Raw genomic sequence first — 19,814 nt, forward strand, 5'->3', positions numbered from 1 at the left:
CCCGAGGGGAGCCCGGGGGTGCTGGGGTGCTGAGGGGCTGGAGGAGCTGCCCGCCACGGGGCTGGAGCTGGGTGCCGGCAAGGAGAGCGCCCAGGACAGGGCTTTGCCACGGGGATAGCTCAGCCCGGGATTCCAACAGGCGCGGGTGCGATGCAGCGTGGCACAAGCTCTGCAGGTGCAGGGGATGCTCTTTCCAAACCCGCAGTCCTGCAGCAGCAAGTTCCCTGGGGGAAACAAGCTCTGATGACAAATGACGCCCCAACACCTCTGGCGGCCTTTTAAACCCGGCAGCTGCTAAGGCTGCATTGGCATTTGCTCTGCTGAGCCCCCCAGGAGCACCCGGTGCACGGTGTGCCAGCCTGCGGTGGGTGCCAGGAGCTCCCCAAGCACCAGAACGGGCAGCAGCGGGAGGCACCGCGGCAGGGACGCTGGCCCCAGGCCCGAGTGGTGCAGGCGGCCGGGATGGGTGGGTGACAGCAAGCATGCCACCCTCGCTTGTCCCTGCTCCACCACCCAACAGGGGTGGCTGTAGGGTGGGCACCCTGCTCTGTGTCGGGCTGGATCGCTCCTGGCATGCCCGGAGGATGCCTGTGCCCCAGCCCAGCCCCACATGGCATGGGATGGGTGAATGCAATGCTGGGGAGCGCAGAAAAGCCAGGCTCAAAGGCTCCCCGCACATGACACCCCCAAAGCCCAGGGCCACATCCCCAATGGGCACGGGCCGGTCACAGAGACCCCAGTGCCCAGGACCCCTTCAGGCACACCACCAGCATCACCAGGGCTAGGGACTCCGGCGCTTACAAAATCGATGGCTTTATTAGAAACCAGAGACAGAAAACATTTTAAAAAGACCATTTTTTGAGATGAAAATTTGACGCACAAATGAGAAGGGGGAATGGTAAATTGTGGGGAGGGATGGAGGCAGGTGGCTCCCGAGGGACACCGGCACAGGGGGACATTGGTCCCAGAAAAAGCTGCAAAATCCCCTCAGAGAGACCCCCAGGGCCAGGGTGGTGATCCAGCACCCACCCCAGGCGAGGAACATGGGGTAGGGGCTCTGTGGTGCCACCTGACACCCCGCCACCCCCAAAAAAAAGAAAAAAAAAAGTCAGGGAATGGCTTTTCACTACCAGTTTTGGGGAAGCTTTGAAGCATCCCCCAGCCCCACATGCCCAGGCAGCTCCCAGAGCCTGGGCAGGGGCCAGGGTGGGGCCATAGACCCTCCAGCCCCCCAGACAAAATCACCAAAGGCCCTTTGCTCTTCCCTCCCCAGCCCAAATGCTTCACAGTTGGGGTAGAGAAGAAACTGGGGGGTACACAGCTGCTCCCCAGCCCTGCTCCCCCCAGGCTGGGGAGTGGGGGGGTGTCTATGGCCCCCTGGCAGAGGAGGGTGGGGAGCACCAAGAACAACCCCCCATCCCCAAGGCCTTGCAGACAGGGGAGATGGAAACCCTGGGGATGGGCAGAGCCCACGGGTAGGACAGGGGAGCAGCAGGAACAGGGGACACCAGGGGTCAGCACAGAAACCTTAGCCCACCACTGCAGTGAGCATGTCCGTTCTCTGCCCTACCCACAGGGCAGGTAGCAACCCTTCAGCTCCCTGCAGCCACCATCCATGGATGGTCTTCCCCATGTGGGGGTCTCTGAGCCCCCTTAGAGGGCTGGATGGTCCCACACCAGGGTCCTGGACACATGTCCCTCGTGGCCCGGCTCTGCCGCGCCCCGGGGGTTGGGGCTGTGTCCAAGCCCTCGCCGGCCAGTTGGGAGCTGCCTTGGGTCCTGGCCAAGGGGACAGGGACAAAAGGGGCCACCACCACCCAGTCAGTCTTGCAAGAGGTGGACGAAGCTGGCTGGGAAGACACCGGTGCGGGAGCCATCGCCCTCGATGAAGCCAACCTGGGGGTGCAGAGAGGGGAAGTCAGGGGAGTGAGAATCCCATCTCGGGCAGGGGAGAAGCTTTGGGGCTGATATCCTAATTCCCAGAGCAATTGAGGGAGGCAAAGCCATGGTGAGATGTCAGCAGGAGCCTCCCCAGCCCTCCTCCATGCACAGGTGGGGGAGGGGGCACCCATCCATGCTGCCCACGGGCACCCAGCCTCCTCCCAAAAAGAACTGGGGGGCAAAGGGACCAGGGTGGGGGCAAAGGGACCAGGGTTGGGACCCCAGCATCTGTCCGTGCTGTGCTGACACTCACCCAGCTCTGCTCATCCTCCTCCCGTGTCACCACGATCACCTCTCCCTTGGAGAAGGTCAGCTCCCGCGCTTTGTCCCCCTTGCAGTCAGCCACCGCCTTCACCCGCTTCTGCCTCCCCTTGGCCTGCAAAGGGGTGGGCGAGGGGGTGACAGACCCCCCCAAGGCCACCCCCAAGGTGGGCGCAGGGATGTGCCACCCCAGGATAAGGGGAGCAGGGATGCCTGGGGATGCAGAGGGTGACCCCCGCCACCACAGCCCCTCTGAGATGCCCCCCGAGTCGTGGCACCTACCGGAGCAAATCTCCTAGGCATGGGCACAGGGGGCACCTTGCTCAGCGCAGGGTCCTCGGGGCCACCAGGACTCTGGGGGGACACGGCCGACCCTGCTTTGCCTACCATGCCGCTGATGCGCCGGTATGAGCGGGTGCTCTCTGAGCTGCCAGGGACAGCGGGGACAACGTCACCCCCCCCGCTAGTGCCTTCCCCCCCTTCTTCCATCCCACGAGGTCTCAGCGGGGTCAGGGCTCCCCTAATGGGACCCCAGGGACCAGAGTCCCACCCAGAGACCCCTGGGTGCTGAGGGACAAGGGCCCCAGCACCCATCCTCCCTCGAATGAGCCCATCCCACCACAGTTTCTAAAAAGAGAAAAAATATGTTTGATGACTTGCAAGGGGTCTTGGTGTCACCCCCAAATAATCTGCATCGCCTTCTACAGGGATAACCCAGCACCCCCTCAGCTGCCCTTGTCCCCTCCTGCGTCCCAGAGCCAGCACCAACTCCCTTGGGGACCCCATGTCAGGGTGGGAACCCCTTTGCTCCACGACCCCCAGGGATAATTTGGGGTTCCCCATGTCTGAGACGGGCTGACAGTGGTCGAAGCTGACCCACCAGCACCATGCAATGACCCCCCCACACCCAGTGCACCCCCAGGCTGAGGGGGAGGGGGAGGCGTTCCCTACCCGAACTTGACAGGGGGGATGTCAGGGGCCGTGCCACTCGGTGGGGGCTGCCCGGGTGGGGGGCTCAGCTCCGTCCCCCGCCGGGTGCTGCTGCTCTCCGTCTCTGACCGAGTCTCCCAGTACGCTGCCCGCCGGCTCTCGGTGGGGCTGCGGGTGCCGGGGGCTGGGGGGCCGGTGGTGCCGTCCAGGGCGCCGGTGCTGCCGGTGGAGGGGAGGCTGCGCGGTGCCGGAGCCTCCACCGGCCCGGGGAAGTGCGGCTCCGACGCCTGCCGGGGAAGCTCGGGGCGCTCTGAGGGGGGACACATGATGGAGACAATAAACCTGACGTCTGGGTGAAGGGACAGCCTGCCCCACCACGGGTGACCCCCCCCGACCCTGACTCACCGGTGGGGCTGTGGCCAGGTTTGGGGCGGGAGCCGCCCCGTGTGGGGTTTTTGAGGGGCAGCGGCGGGGGGATCTCCTCGCTGTGGGCCCGGCGGGGCGCAGGGCGCGAGGGCACCAGGATGCTCTCGTAGGTTTTGTTGGTGATGTCCATCCCCATGCAGCTCCAGCGGGTCTGGGGGCAGGCGGGTGGGGGGCTGGTGGCCAGCGGCGATGTGCCCTTGAAGGAGCGCTGGAGGGGGCTCACCTGGGGGCAGACACCCAGCTCCAGGGCTGCCCCGCTGCCGCCAGCCCCCGCCCCAGGGTGTGCACCCCCCAGCCCCCTCACAGCGGACATGGGGTGTCCCCCCCTGCACCATCCGGCAGGTACCTTCTCCTCCAGCTCATCCTCGCTGTCATAGGGGAACTCCTGGGGGGGCTCCCAGTCGTAGTCGACATGGATCTGCAGGGAGAGCTTCCCTGCCTGCGCCTGCTCCAGCTGCCAGAAGGGGTGCATCATAGGGGTCTCAGTACTGGGGGGACAGATGCAGCTCCCCGCCTCCATGCCAGCCCTCCCCTGGTGCTTCGGACCCCTCTCCCCCACCCGGGCATCTCCCCCATCCCACCTACCAGCTCCTCACACTCGACGTGCTTGAGCCTCCTGGCCACATCCAAAGCCGTCTCGCCCGCCGCATTCACTGCCCGAGGGACGAAAGGGGCCGGATCCAGGTTACAGCCTCACCACTCTGCTCCCACTGGAGAGCCCCAAGCAAAGAGTCCCCCCAAACCCCCCTTCCTAGCCCCATACCCGTGGAGAAGGCGGCTTTGCCCTTCAGGAGCAGCTTGAGGCAGTTGGGCTGGTTGTAGAGCGCACTGTAGTGCAAAGCCGTGTTCCCGTCCTGCGTCACCCGCTCCAGTGTCCCCCTGCGCAAATCAAGGCCCAAGAGCATCGGTCCCCCACGCTCACGCATGCTCTTTCCATGGGGGAGCAGCAGGGGAGCGGGGAGGGGACACCACGGGCAGCTGGGGACGCACCCATTCTGGATGATAAAGTCCACCAGAGGAAGAGACGATCTGTCAGCGTGGCGCACGGCCATGTGCAGCGCCAGCTCGCCCAGGTCCTGCCACGAGATGAGAGGAGAGCTGAACCCGATGATGCTCTTCTCCCACAAGATGGAGAGGAGAGCTAGACCCAAGGATGCTTCATCTTCTCCAAGATAGAAGGGAGAAGAAAGCTGGACCTGAGGACGATCACCTTCCCAAGGGCACACCTCCACCCAAAGGCCAGGAAACCCTGAGCATGGGCTCCCAAAGCGTGAAAATCCATTTACGCTGCCAGGCAGAGGGAGCAGGGCAGCCGTGGCGGCGTGGGGCTCACCTGGCCCTCCGGGCTGGCCAGGGGCTTGGCCAGATCGTGCCCCTCGGCGAAGGCCTGGAGCAGGGCCAGGAGGTCGCGGGCACGAATGGCTTCCCAGAGGCGGTGGGGGTCATCGCGGCCGCTTTTCTGCACGTAGCGTCGCTCCATGTACTTGGCCACTATGTACTCCTTGCGGGCAGCCCTGTGGGAAGGGCAGCATGGCATTGGCTCAGATATCCATGGAGACCAGACCCCCCCAGTCCCCACCACAGCTGGAGGCACCCCGGGTTCCTGCCTCCTCCTGACACCTTGGGATCAGGGGGAAGCCTCCAAAAAAAGTGGAGATCCCCACCAAAATCCAGGTGATGACACCAGGATCCCCCCCTCTCCCATCCCCGGGCTGTCTCAGAGCCAATGGGCAGCAGCACAGGGATAAGGACAGACCATGCACCATGCACTCCTCCTCCTCCTCGCCCACCCCGAGCCCGCTGGCCAGCGGCCGACTCACATATCGCTGGAGGCCGAGGGCTTGGGGCAGTCCTGCGCAGGCAGCGTGGCCTCCATGATCTCGTTAAAGCGGGTGTTCCCGACGCTGACGGCCAGCTGCGGCGAGAGAGGGATGAGGGGAGACGAGCCCTCCTGGCTGCACTCGCGTGCCCCAGCCAGAACCCCAGCCCCATCCCGGAGGCAAATGAAAGGAATCCACTAGACCCACCCAGGACCTTCCCAGAGCAACACCTCCCCCGGGGATGATGCTCTTTCATGGCAGGGGAAGTCTGTTTTAAAAGGGAGCAAATCCTGGGGGGCTGCCAGCATCCCCCCCTCCTCAGCAAGCAGCTTTGCAGAGCCTCCCCCCACTTGCCCAGACCACTGCTCTGGGGGCTGCAAACTGCCACTGGGGAAACTGAGGCAAGTTTGCAAGCACTGGAGCAAACTGGGCACAGATGGGATGGAGGAGGAGGGATGAACTCTGCATCCCCAGTTTGGGAGCTGCAGAGGGTGACTGCCGACGGCTGCGAGATCTCCGGGCTCAGAGAGCAGCTTACCAGCAGCTCGGAGGTGCTGAGGACATCCAGGGTGAGGGACTGGATGCGGGAGTAATGCACGCCCAGCTCACGATGGATGCCGGAGCACTCGATGCACGTCAGGATGCCCAGGTTGGTGGAGAGCCACGTGGGGTCTATGGTGGGAGCGGCACAGGGCTTACTCAGCATCACCATCCAGCCCTGTGGGATGCTGCAACCCCTCCCAGGTACCTGACCCACACCCAGGGTGGGAGGACATGCCAAGCCCCAACCTACCCGGTGCCCCGCAGTCACAGCACTGCTTGTTTCCCGGCATGTTCTTCACCTCGCTGATGACCAGCTTGGTGAGCTCCTGCACGCTGCCGTCTGCCCCGCTGCCCGCCGCCGCCCCGCCGCCGTTGGGCTCCCCCTTGAAGGCGTTGCTCAGGGCTTCGTCCTTGCTGTTCTGCAGCACCGAGACCCACCTGGGCAGGGGGGAGCCCTAGTCAGGAGGAGGAGGAGCAGGATCCAGCACCGCAAGGAGCGGGGATGGGCTGCGGCACTTACACAACGCACTCCTGCTCGTCCTCTGCTTGGAAGTGATATGTTCTGTTGTCTGCAGGGATGCGGAGAAGGGGGAGAAGGTGAGTGGGGGGATTTAGGGATGCCAAAGACTGCAGAGGGGGGCTGAAAATACTCCAAAGGGGCTGCTTTAAAATAAAATCAAATCACTGCACACCACTCGTCCATCACCCAAGCCTTGTTGCAATCTCTTGCAAAGTCTTGAGCTTGCTAGATCTCCTTGGAGAGGTCGGTCCTTCCTCCATAAAGGCAGCCAGGGAGACACCCAGAGCCAGACTGAAAGGACAAAGGGTACCCAGGTGCCATGGCAGAGGGCCAGCCAGTCGCTGGGAAAACCCACTCGGGACGCTCTCCTCCAAAAAAGCAGTTCCCATCCGCAGCTCGGCCACCTCCGGGTCCGACACACCCGCCCCAGCCACAGCATCCCGCTCCAGGCACTCACGCGTCACCAGGTCGAAGCATTTCTTCTCCTCGGCGTGGGGCCGCACTTGGCAGGTGAGGAGGTTCAGCTTGACAGGGGGACGGTTTATCTGCAGGATGTGAGGACAAGAGGCAGGTTAAAGGGCTGGGCAGGGGTGGGATGTGCATCACCAAGTGCGTACCTTGGACGGCAATTCCGGCGGACAACCACCATCCCCAGATGGTTCCTCTCGGGATAACCAGGTGAGTCGGACCCTCTCCGGGTCTTTGCAGGACAACAGCGTCCCTTTGCAGAACAGCGCTCGGCGACGTCCCAGAGCTGCCTCCTCTGTCCCCGCTGCAGTTCTCAGCCTCCACCGCCAGGGGACAGCACTCGGCGCCCAAACACTCCGGCCCCTTTGGCCTTGTCTGGAACCTCAACGCCCATCTCGCTGCCCCAGGCAAACCCACCATCCCCTCCCGCTGACACCTATCAAACACGTAGTTGGATTTGATTGCCCATTTTGTACATCCCGTCCCAGCTCATACTAAATTTTAAGCCGGGCAAATCTGTTACCAGTTTGGGCAAAACCAAACTTGAAATTCAACAGACACCAACACCCAAAGGGTGCCCTTAAGGGTCAGAGCTGCGGCCCCTGCTGCTCCTCACCGTGCTGTGGGAGATGGTCAGACAGCCATACTTCACGCCACACTTCCTCTTCTGCCACACTTTACGGATCCTGAGGAAGAGGAAGAGGAGGAATGAGGATGCGTTGCACAGCCCTGACCGCCCACATCCATCTGCCTCCCAAACCACTCACGGTAGAGGCCCGATGGCTTTCTGGACATGGGGTTGTGCTTCCTGTAACTCACAGAGCACAAATATCCCGCTGAGCGGGCTGGCCACAGGCCAGGCTGGCCAACAGCATCACAGATCTGGTAGCCCCAGTTCAGCAAAGCACATAACCACCCGCTCAAAACCTGGTGCCCATCACCCAGAGGCCCACTGAAAAGGTGAAGACCTCTTCCCTGGGCTCTGAGGATTTTATTTTTCTCCCTAGATGATCCCACCAGGATCCTTTCTCCCTCCACACCCAAGAAACAAGGAATTTCTTCCTCTCCTGTCAGTCACAGTTCTTCACAGTGAACTTGGCACTGGGTAGCTGTTCCTGGAGACCCACGTCCAAGGACACTATACCCACAGGGTCCCAGCTGCTGTGCCCAGCCAGCGACCCAGGAGAGGCACCCTGGGCATCAGAGCCTACTGGGGGCCTTCAAGTAAGAAATGGACCAATGACACCAAACAATTGTGGGGGAAGGTCCCCTGCACCACCACCAAACCCTGACCACCATTCTCAGGTGTCCTCCAGCCTGAGGAAAAATCTCATTCTCCAAATGTTGATGGATGCTTAAGACCAGATGCGACCAGTTGCACCCAAAGACCTGTCTAACAGTGACAAAAGACCTCACCCAAACAGTTCCACCTCAGGATGTCCCAGCCCTGGGACCTCCCATGAACGTGGTGCTCTCCCAGCCCACAGCAACACTGGGATGGAGCCGGGAGCATTCTGGGCAAATAACACTCATCCTCACCCATCGCTCTTCTTGTACAGAAATCCCGACTTCTCTGTCCCATACTGCTTGTTCCCTTGGTGCTGGTGGATGCTGTAGCCGCTGCCAGAGTTCTTCCTGCTCAGGTTTTCCTGAGCTCACCGGGGGAAAAAAAAAGGCATTTAAAAAGCAAAGTGAGGTGCAGAGGTGGCCACTGCCCCCAAGGGACCTCGTCCTTGTGTGGGTGCAGTGTCCATGGGGATACTGGAGACTCCTGTCCCAGCCTCTGAGCATCTCCCAGGTCTCCTGCTCTGCTCCCACAGATCTCCCCTCCTTTCCCTGCTGTTACCCATCCCCAAGCTAACGCCGGGGCAGTCACCCCTCCTTAGCACCCAGCACCCTCCTGACCCCCCTTCCCATCCCAGGGTCTCACCTCCTTGTTCTCCAGCTGCAGGATGCTGCGGAGGGAATCGCGGGTCTGCGTGAGCTGCTTCACCTCCTCCTCTTGTGCTTGGTGGAGCTGGAAAGGGAGGCAGCTGCCCTCACTGCTGCGCTGAATGTGGGCGTTCTCAGGGGCTGGCACGGGGTGGGTGGCATCTCAGGGGACACGTCGGATGGCAGGCTGGGGCACTTACCGCGTGGAGGGACACAGCGAGCTTCTCAATGAAGGGGTAGAGGTTCTGGGAAGCCTTCCAGCCGTCTTGGAAGAAACTGGGCATTTATTTAATGTGATTAAGATGCAGATGGGGAGGATGGGGGAAAAAAAAAGAGGGCTTTTTTTAGAGAAAACATGGCAGGAGCCCATAGCAACCCCCATGGGAAGCTGCTCCTGCTTTGTGGTTCCTCTGCTACTGGGACCTGGAGAGACCCCCACCAAAGGCCAAGCCCAGCCCGTAGGGTCTGGATACACCAAATATTTGGGGTGTTTGGGATGCAGGACTGGCCTCCTGCTCGAGGCAAGCTCATCTCATTGGGGACCAGCCCTGCTGGAAGCCAGATCCTGGGGGTCTCTGGGTCACAGCCCCAGGCAAGGTCATGTTCTTGGCCAGCCTGACTGCTCCCTCCCTGCCTCAGTTTCCCCACTTGAGAGCTGGAGGAGATGAAACGACACCCACACACTGCTACTCCAGCCTCATGGACCGATGGGAAAGGCGAGGGGATGTTAATCCTTGCTCCAAACACCCTCATTACGAGTCCCACGACTAACAGCAGAGCCGCTCGGCTGAACTCATCCCTGGAAATCTATCCAGAAACCAAATCATCGGATATATCCCGAGCCAACCCCCTTCCTCCAACCCCTACGGACACATTTACCGCTCCTCAAGCCAACAAAGCACGTTTCAACTCCCTGGATGCAATCAGAGAATCACCAGCTCTGCCCAAAGCCTTCACCAACAGCTTTATGGAGCTGGGATGGGAGAAGGTACCCCCAGACCCTCGTGGGACCTCCCAGGGGCGATGACTGGCCTTGGGGATGAACCCCCCCATCCAGGCAGGACCTACTTGTGCTGAGCGTGGAAAAACTTGATGAGGCTCTGCAGGAAATCTGGTCCCTGCTTCATCTGAGACTCACTGGCTTTCAGCAGGTACTAGAGGAGAAGAAGACACCTGGTTACGTGATGGAGACGAGGACCAGCTCAAAATATCCTGGAGGAAAGAGCAAGAGCCTGCCCAGCCTTCGCCTCCCTTCCCTGTGCAGGGAGGAGGGTTAAAACGCTGGCTGGGTTTCAAGAAGTCGAGTCACGACGTTGGATTTGAAGGCAGCTCACTGGGGACCACCCTCAGAAAACCTGGCTCTGGAAGTCCTCCAAGCCCTGAAAAGTTCAAGGACTGAGGCAGGCCCCCGGGGTTTCCAGCTGAACACGCTTCTCCCGCTGCTCATTACTTCTGGAGTTAATAAATAACCAAAACCCAAGGCAGCTCGCAAAGGAAAACAGCCCAAATGTTTTTTAAGACATGTCCCCTTTGCTCCCAAAAAATCAGATTTCACGCAGTGCGCGCCTGCGGCACATCAGCCCTGGAGGTCTGCAGTCCTCGTGGAGGTGTCCCGTGGGACGGGGAATTTCAGCGTGATACATCAAACCCATCCATCAGCTGCAGGCAGAAAAGACCTGGAGCCTTGCTCACCCTGAGCAAAATAAGGAAGGGGGAAGAGACTTCCCCCTGCGAGCTCCTCTCCAGGCCGGCGCAGCTGCTGGAGGATGGTTTTGAGCGGGAGGCGAGGGGAGGGGAAGGCAGCCCTGAGCTCCAGGGGCTTTCCATGGTGGGGAAGCACCATGGGAAAGCACGGGGGGTGTTGGAGCCTCCCAGTATGCCAGGCACTCTGGGCACCCCTGCCCAGCAAGGGGTCACCTGGACTGGGGAGGGGGTTGTTAAATTGCTCCACACAAGCTGGAGATGCGAAGCCAGCATGGCATCCAACCCAGAGCCCTGGGGTGCCCGGCATCGACTGCACCCCACAAAGTCCCAGCTGGAAAAGGACACGTGTGCCTGGCTCCCACAGGACTTCCCTGCCCTGCCACCCATGCCCCTGGGTGATGGTGGCAGCGGAGAGTCCCGACCAGCACTGGCTGAGACCCATGAGCAAAGGGATGCTCCCAGCACCACGTGGGTCTGGGTCCAGCTGCACCCATCCACCACACGGCCTCTGGGGGTGTGAGATGGGCCACGGTGGGGATACGCAACCACCCCACGCATCACCCTTGGGGTGAAATCATATTGTGCCCCCACCCCAGGAAGCAGCAAATACCACCCACCTATAAACCTACACGCAACACACGTCCCAGCCCCCTAGAATAGCTGCCCCCCCCTCCATTTCCAGGCAGGCTCCCCAGGAAAGCAGCAGCTCTCGTGCACGCCGGCACACACACACACACACACGAGTGTGCCCACTCGCACGCAGCCGCTCTTTGCAGGGTTGCCGGCAGCAGCCCCTCCCCGGCCGAGCTGCAGCTCCCGCGTTTCCATGTGCTGTTATTTATTTCACAGTGGTGCTATTCAAGGGAGTGACTCATCTGGCTGGGTCCCAGCCCCCCAGCCCCGCCGTGGCGGGTGCAGCCTCCTCCCCGCAGCCCCTGCCCTTTGCTGGGGAGGGGGGCATGGGGCTGCATGGGGCTCCAAGGCTGCTGCCTGGCCTGCAGGGACGCGGGAGACCCCTGGGACAACCCACTGGGGACTTGCCCCCTGCTCTGTGTCACTCTCAAGAGGTTAATGGGGCTGCTGGGTTATCTGGAACTAAGACACCTGGGTCCCCTGCTCGCTGTGGGGTCTGACATCGGGTCTCCATCCTTCACCTCTTCCCATCTGATCTCCTGAGCACGGACTCCCAGGATCACTGGGGATCTGGGGCTGCTCGTGAGCCACCTTAACCAAATCCAAGAGCAGTTTTGACAATAGGGCAAAACCGCAAAGCCAACCTCGGGGGTTATCCAAAAAGCTCACTTTTCGCCCCAAATGCCAGCCTATGGCTTTGCAGGGGTAAGGTAGGAACAGGGCTGGGAGGATGCGGGTGCAACCTCCAGGCATCTCACTGCAGGGTAACCCATGGGTGCCATTCGCACCCATCCCGCACAGACCCCAGGTTGGGGAGGGGGGGTGTCCCCAAGCCAGGACCATGCAGGGATGTGATGGGATGGGGACAGCCGAGGGTCCCGTGCTGCACACGCACGGCGCTGCTGTGGTGGAGGGGACGGGGACAGGCTCCGACATCCCCATGCAGCTCTGAGCAGAGTGGGACCCTGTGTCCCCCAGGGCTGAACGGTCCCTGTCCCCTGCCGAGCAGAGCCCCCACCTCACACATGTGGAGCTGGAAGAGCCGCCGCTCCTTCTGCATGTCTTCGGCCACCTCCGTCGCGGACGGCTCGGCCTGGATGACCCCCGCCAAGCGGGCTCGCTCCTTCTCCTTCTCCATCTTCCCCCTGCGGGACAGGACAGCGGGTTGGAGACAGCCCTGCTCCAAGGGGTGTCCCATGGGGCAGGCTATGGCAGGGATGGGATCAGGAGAAACATCTCCAGCCCCTCTAGCTGGGAAAGGCTGGACCAGAGCCCACCCGATGGCAAACCAGCACCGATCAGTGCCCAGCTGCAGCCCTGGGACAAAACACCTTTGTGTGGAGCAGGATTAGGTGGATTTTGCCGGAGGCAGCAGGTTCCTTACACTTTGGTCTCGTAATCCTTCCAGGCTTTTTCAATCTGCTTCTTAGAGTCCTGCAGCAAAAGCAGAGAGGGAATGGCAGCTGTCAGGGAAGGTGAAAAAACCTGGTGGCACCGAGCAGCATCCCACGGCCCAGGGCTTGGCTTTGCTTTGCATTCAGGTTTTGCTTTGCATTGCTACGCCCTGCCCTGCTCCTCGGGGACAAGGGACATCCCCACTAGGTCTTAACCCCTTGCTCCAGTCCCTTCCAGCCCTTGCTGCTGCCTTCCAGCCTCAGGCATTTGCTCCTTCCTTCCCCCAGCCACGGGCACAGGATGAGCCCCTAATGGGGGTCTTGCTGCAACACGTCCCCAGCCTCAGAGCCTTGGGGACAGTACAGGAGGGGACTCACCAGGCGGCTGTCCTTCAGCTGCCCCTTCAGCAGGCTGTCCAGGGGGAAGGAGACGATGTTATTCAGGTTTTGCACCTGCAAAGGGTAGAGATAGCATTACCCCATGGGAGTCCCTACCTCAGGGCAGATCAAGGAGCCCCAGGTCCTTCCCAGAGCTGGGGGTCCCCGCTCCTGTCTCCATTGCTGTGCCACAAAGGGTTAAAGAGGCTGGAAGCAGGGCCAGATCCAGGCATAGGGCAGGCTGGGGCTTGTCGGAACTGGCTGCAAGATGTCTGACACGGGGCCCTTCCCACAAACCACATCAGCGTCACGGCTGCCAAAACGAAAGCTGTTCCCCCCATCGCTAACCCATCCCTGTCCCCGTCCCCCCACAGCACCTGGCAATGCCACCAGCCCCTCCAAGGCCCCGTGATGCAAAGAGCCCCCACACCCCACAATGTCAAAGGGGCTTCCCAAAATGTGCCCCTTTCCTAGGGTTTGGGGGCAGCAGTGTGGCCACCGCTGTCCCCACCAGCACTGTGCAGGGGTCTGTGATGGGGACACAGGAGCCTGCTCCGGTCCTGGCATCCCTCCATGCACCCTGTGGGGCAACACCCCACTTTAGTGCTGTTAGAGAAGCTCCAGCACCCACACAGGACCTCCCCGCTGCACCCAGATTTCTTTTAAAGGCTCCCAAGGGTTTTGGTCCCCAGCAGCACCTGGGGAGAAACCCAGCCCTGGGGCATGAGACCAGCCCCACACGAGGAAGGACGGGGCACTCCCCTTCCGACAGGTCTGGGGTGACAGGACACCCAGCTTCCAACAGCTCCAAGGGGACTCCAGGAGGGGAAACCTGGCTTTTCAGATCCAGTCGAGGGTCCCAGCACATAACGCTGCTCCAGGGAGAGCAGGGGGAACACAGCAGCAGCAGTGGCTGTTCCCACGCCAGCAGCACGGTAGAGCCTCCCCCGGAGCGTGGGGAGGAGGGGGGAGCAGGGAGGCCCGGACTGGGGTAACTGGGAGAGGAAGATGCCGAAATCTGAGATTCTTCTGGGGGAAGGGCAGCAGAAATAAATCTCCTCCTTAAGCAGAGCCAGAGCCAAAAACACCCTTTGGGGGCAGGGGGGGGTGTCAAAAGGGACTGGAGAGGGGGCCAGCAGCACGGGACCCCCAGGGCTTTGCTGCTGGGCGTGCACAGACCCAGCTCCCTCCGGGAACTGATTCTCCACTGGAGCCATTCCCGTGGTGGGGACGGTGCTGCTGGCTCAGCTCGCAGCCACCTCTGCCTGCCTGCTTCCCGTGCGGCCGCGGCTCCCCAAGGCCCTGCTGCACAGCTTGGTGTGGCTTTGATTTACTTCTTGGCAAGCGAGATCAGAGATGCAATTGATGTGAAAAAAAATTAGAAAGAAAGAGAAAAAAGAAAATAGCAGCCCCAACTGCCCATTGAATCCCAGCATCAGCATCCCCGGCAGAGCTGGGAATGAGCTGTAAATCCAGCAACGGGGGTATCGGATGGTCTGGGAGATCCAGGAGCATGACCCTGAGCATGGGATCAGAGCTGGGGATTGCCAGCCGCAGTGGAGGGCAGCTAAACTGGGAGGAGGGGCTGCACTGGGCGTTTTTTCCAAATCCAGATGGATCCTGGAGATTCTTCTCAGCTTGGCAGTAGCCAGATACAGAGAACAGCCTGAGGTTGCACTGGAGACACCGTGAACCCCATGATCCACCCCCCTGGGTGGTTAAAGCCTCCCCCCGATCTCGGCAGCGTGCAGGGGAACGTGAGGCAGCTCACCAGGTTCTTGAAGAGCGCGGTGACCTCCCGGGTGAAGACAGCCAGGTTGAGGAAGCCGGTGGAAAGCTCGTGATTGTTCTGGGAGAGGTGGTTGTTGCCGAAGTTCTCCAGGGCTTCGCTGTACTGCTCCTCGTTCTCCACGTGGGCTGCACAAGGAGACACCGGTGAGGGACATGGGGTGGCCCTGCAGCACTCTGTCCCTGGGAGATGGCCACACCATGAGGTCCCACCAGCACCCATCTCCTCATCCCTCCATAGTGGAGCTGGGCTGATCCTGCTGCAGGACAGCAGCGGTGTGCCGTAAATAACCTCCACAAGGTTCTTGATTTCCCTTTCTACCCCTTTTTAAGCTAGTTTTGGGTACCCTATCGTGTTGCCAGGCTGGCTGGCTGGCCAGCACCCATGGCCACCCAACTGTCCTGCTGCATCACCCCATGGACAGATGTGACCAGCGCTGGTGGAGGATGGAACCGTCACAGGCCCCACCAGCCCGGTGGCCTGGGGACGACCATCAGCTCTCGAAGCACAACTCACTGAGCCCGGAGACGTGAATGGCTTTCACATATTTCCTGATCCTCTGGAGTACGGCTTGGTCTCCATCCAGGCTCTGCAAAAGCAAAGAAAGAAAACAAACCGAGCTTATTAGCCCTGCCAAGCGCAGCCGCCGCTCTCCCAAGCCCAGCTGGCCCTTGGAAAGGCGGCTGCTCTGCCATGCAGATGTGCGGGGCAGCGGCCAAGCTCCCGGGGCTGGGAGAAGAGCCGGAGGCATCCTGGGGACGCCAGAGGCACAGTGTCCAGCCAGTCCCCTGCCAGGCCTGCAGTCCCCATGGCTTTTGCTGCCAGGCAGGGCTTTGGCTGCCCCCAGAGAGGCGGGTTCGAGCATGAGGGTAGCACGGGGTGAGAGGCTCAGTCAGCACACCCAGAGCCTCTTCGGATCTGAGCAGCTTCCAGCAACATGGAAAATGCCTCCCTGACTCTTGCAGGCGCTATTTCAACCAAGGAGGGGATGAAACATCACGTAGCATGAATATACCAGCCCGTCCCCACCACCCCAGCACGCATCCCCACGGCTCAGGGCCAGGTGTGGTGGGAGAGGCCAGCGAGGGTGCCCAGCTCCCCGCAGAGGTCCACATCAGAGCAAAACATGGGACCCGCCGATGTCAGACACAGACCTAAATCACATGAATTCCACACCCAGGGACACGGCTTTCTGCAACCCCTTGGGCTCGTGCGGGGCCTTGGCTGTGGCCCCCAGCACCACAGACCACCCGCAACCCCAGCACAACGCATCTCCCAGTGCTCTACTCCTCCCGCAAGCCCCACCAGCCATATTCTGTGCTCACTTAGAGTGCTCCCCACCCCCAGCCTGGTCCCCCCATCCTTGCTCCATCCCTCCCTATCCAGGCAGCCCCCATTTGCCCCCACCAAGCAGCAGGACAAGCTCAACCCCAACGCCAACCTGCCTGCAGAGCATTGTAGCCGAACACACACCGGCCCCAGCCATCAGGAAAGGGTTAAGGGCGGCTTGGCTGCAGGTACCAGAGTCATGATAACAAGCTGGAAATATTTAGAGGGCGTGAACGGCAAGAAGGGCGAGGGATGAAACCACAGAGGAATTACAGTAAAGAGGCTCTCTCTCTCTAGCTCACGCTCTCGCTGGAGGTTTTCGGGCTGATGTCAAGGCTGACAGCGGGGTCAGCCTGGCTTCGGCACGGCTCTCCAAGGCCCTCCTCGTTGGATGGGATGCTACGGACAAGCTGTGGCCAGGATGAGCCGGCTAGGAGGGGCCAAGGGCTGAGGTGGGAGCCAAACCCCCTGACTGGACGGGCCTTGCAATACTTCTACAATGGGGAGGACGCTGGGGTGCTCCCCCTCTGCACCAAATCCAGGCACCCCAGGACCTCCAGAGCCACAGGCTGGGGCAGAGGCATCCCCTGCCTTGGGGGGATGCCAGGGCTGGACGCCTGCATGCCCCAGGCTCACAAACCTGGTGTAGCCTCGGGAACGGGAAAGTGAGGCAGCATGAGATGTTCTGGATGCAAGTGGGGGAAGAAGCCACTCTGAGTGCCAGGGATGGGGCAGCCCACCCTGCCAGAGGAGGCTGAATGCAGGGACCAGGGATGATCTAGGGATGGTCTTGGGGGGCTTTCAGAAAGGGGTCCATGAGCCGACCAGTAGGGATGGGGCAGGTGAAGTCGAGCACCAGGGTGGTAAATGCAGAAGAAAACACTGCGCAGCGCTGCCTTGGCTGCAGGCATCACTGGCATCCCCAATGTACTGGGCCAGCTGCCAGGGACACAGACCTTGGCTGCATGGGGACAGCCCTCCAGAGTGGGGGGCAGAGATTTCTGGAGCCCCCCACAGCACCCATCACCCCCCAGGCCAGCTCAGGGATGCGGGCTCCCGCTCTGGGGAAGCTGAGGACATCAGGGATGGGAGCACAAGGGATTTCCCAGGGGGATGGAGGAAGGGCCTGATCTGCACCTGCACCGCAGTCAATCAGGCACACAGCCTGGGGACCCCAAGCAGCCACCGCCACCCCCACCCAGCCCCAGAAAGATGCTCAATGGGGGTCATTCTTCTGCCTCCCCCCCACCGCCAGCTCGTGCCGCCTGGCGAAGGAGCCACTGCGGGTGCCAGGGGCCGGAGTGGCAGCGGTGCCGGGCTGGGAGCAGGATGCGGCGCTGCCCTGGGTACAAACAGCAGCACATGGCAGCACGCAGTATTATTTACACGGTGACAGGTTGAGCTGGGAGCTCAGCTGCCAGCTCTGCCACCGAATGTGCCAGTGGCCTCTGCCGTTTCACCCTGCCCCAGCCCAGATGTACCCCGTCCCATGTGACATGCACACAGCACCCGGCCCCAAACACCAAGGGCTGGAGCCAACCTTCCAGCCCACTCTAGGGACCTCGGGTTCTGCCTCTGCAGCAGCCCCAAGGACCCCAAAGTCACATGAGCCCCCTGGGAGGTGACAGCCCTCTTTAATCCCAGGAGGGAAACTGAGGCACAGAGCAGCTCCAGACAACACCAGTATGTTTCCTTGATGGCGAGCACCAGCCCCCGGCCCTTGCCTCTCTAACTAACCTACGTCACTCCTGTCCCCCCAGTTTGGGACCACTTCCAGATGGGTGCATGCAGCCGTGCCTCAAAGTGCCCTGCCTTGGGGGTTTGGTGGGACACAGTCACCCCTGCCCACCCAGCAGCCGCTGGAGCAAGACTGGGAACCCTCGCTCCCTCCTACTCGCCAGTATCTGGGATGGTGACAGGGAAGACCAAGGTTTGGTTTGATCGCAGAGCGTCTCTCCTGTTCCCCAGCCCTCCCCGAAGCCGCTGCTGTTTATTTCCCTTGCCTGATGCTATCGCCCCATCAGGGCTCAGAGGGCGGCGTGGGGCTGGGGCTTGTTTGGTTGGATTTCCCTCTTCCCCTTGCGTTGGAGCATGGGGATGCCAAAGGCCTGGCAGGGGTTCAGCCCCCCCGAGAGTTCCCCGCAGCCTCTGGTGGGATGGGGGGTCTCAGCCCCGTGGCCGCCACGGCATGCACAACAGCAGTCACAACTCCCAGCTCTCAGCCACGCTTGCTAGAGCTTTGCTAAGCAAACCCTACAGAGACCCCCGCCACCCCTGGGGGATGCCTCTTCCCCCATCGCCGTCCCCCTTAACCGCAGCCTCTCTGAGCAGCCAAACGAAATTCCTGCAGCTTCCTCCTGGCTGGAGCTGCCTCCCCCTTCCCGGCTGAGAGGAAGATCCATGGCAGCAGCCAGCACGTGCTGGCGGGGACCGGGATGCTCCACGGTGCGTCCCCAGATTTCCAGCCCAGGGACGCCCATCCCGCTGCCCCCGGGGATCCTGGCAGCCCCGGCACCTGGGGCCCCGCGCTCCCCGCCTGCCCTGGCTCTCCTTCAAAGCCATTCCTTCGCTAAGAGGAGTTGGCAAAAGCCACGGGACCAGCTGGAAACCGCCTTTATTCCAGGCGGGAGAAGTGGGACGAAGGCACCCCGCCACCTCCGCCCTTCTCACAAACGCTGCCGGGGATTTTGGGGGGAAGGAGGCTAAAAATACTCCCTTGGCTTTAATCGTGGGGGGACGCCCCCCCAGGGACACCACATCCCATCAGGGCTGGCTCCAGGGTAGGAACTCGATAGCGGTCGATGCCCTGCCTGGCCCTGGGGGGCTGCCCTGACCCCGGGGGGGGCACCTGGAGCTGGACACAAAACTTTTAAAGGAGACTGTAAAGTAGAGTTTTGCCTATTTCTGCAGGTCTTGGCCCCAGAAAAGTGCGCACTGGGGCTGCTCGGAGGGTGCAAACAGCCACCCTGGCCCGGGGGTCCCAAAGCACCCACTTGGGGTGGCCGCCAGCGTGAGCCGTGCCGCGCTCCTCCCGGGGGTCTCGGGGCGAAAGGGGGGACCCCAATAAAGGAACGGAGGTGCCCCCCGGGGACCAGCACCTATGGGTGCCAGAGGCTGCCCCGGGGCGGGGGTCGTGCCCGGGCGGGGGGGGGGGGGGGGAGAAGGTGGGGAAGCGCAGCCCGACCCCCCCCCCCCCCCCCCCCCCCCATCCCCGACCCCGCTCACCTCCTCCAGCGCCCCCACCGCCCCCCGGCACTTCTGCATCTTGGAGGCGAAGGCGGCGGCGGCCGGGGAGCTGAGATCCTCGCCGGTCACGGCCAGGAACTCGGCCACGCTGAGCTGCTCGGGCATGGTGCGGGCGGCGCCGGGGGCTCCCCTGCGGAGCGCCCCGGGGTGCCGGCGAGGCCCGGCTCAGCGCCCCATGCTCCGGCCCCGGGAGCGCCGCACCGCGCCGTACCGGGGAGTTTCTCCCTCCGCCCTGCCCGCTCCCTCCCCGCCGCCGTCACGTGAGCGGCCCCGCCCTCCCGTTAAAGGCAAAGCGCTCCCGTGACCCCCTCACACACACACACACACACCCGGTGACCCCCCGAGCACTGGGGGGGGGGGGGGGGGGGGGGGGGGGGGCGGAGGGTCCCGGGGTGTGGGAAAAAGAGGAAGGGAAAACCCCGGGGTGTCGCTGGATCCGCACCCCGGCCTCCCCCCAGCACCCACCTCGCCCAGGGACAGGCTGGGGAGCACCCGGAGAT

The 19,814-nt window shown here is 62.1% G+C and overlaps 1 protein-coding gene across 2 annotated transcripts; it reads right to left on the minus strand.

Annotated features, from left to right (window-relative positions):
• Positions 1-789: 789 nt before the first annotated feature.
• Positions 790-19,558, minus strand: ASAP3 (ArfGAP with SH3 domain, ankyrin repeat and PH domain 3). 2 transcript variants are annotated; one of them, XM_064471486.1, is made up of 27 exons: positions 19,294-19,558; positions 15,256-15,328; positions 14,722-14,867; positions 13,649-13,945; positions 12,951-13,025; positions 12,563-12,612; positions 12,197-12,323; positions 9,910-9,995; positions 9,042-9,117; positions 8,840-8,926; positions 8,449-8,558; positions 7,526-7,595; positions 6,899-6,986; positions 6,442-6,490; positions 6,172-6,359; positions 5,917-6,050; positions 5,379-5,473; positions 4,892-5,072; positions 4,549-4,634; positions 4,322-4,437; positions 4,144-4,211; positions 3,905-4,012; positions 3,538-3,781; positions 3,154-3,442; positions 2,485-2,629; positions 2,195-2,317; positions 790-1,896 (listed from the first exon to the last, which is right to left on the minus strand). In XM_064471486.1, exons 1-27 carry the CDS (start codon positions 19,417-19,419, stop codon positions 1,822-1,824), a joined length of 3,312 nt encoding a protein of 1,103 aa, XP_064327556.1. In that variant the 5' UTR covers positions 19,420-19,558; the 3' UTR covers positions 790-1,821. The 2 variants fall into 2 exon arrangements, with proteins under 2 accessions (XP_064327556.1, XP_064327557.1); XM_064471487.1 differs by lacking the exon at positions 13,649-13,945.
• Between the last annotated feature and the right edge of the window lie 256 nt (positions 19,559-19,814).

This window comes from Phalacrocorax carbo, chromosome 22 (genome assembly GCF_963921805.1).
Source record: "Phalacrocorax carbo chromosome 22, bPhaCar2.1, whole genome shotgun sequence".
Taxonomy (NCBI): domain Eukaryota; kingdom Metazoa; phylum Chordata; class Aves; order Suliformes; family Phalacrocoracidae; genus Phalacrocorax; species Phalacrocorax carbo.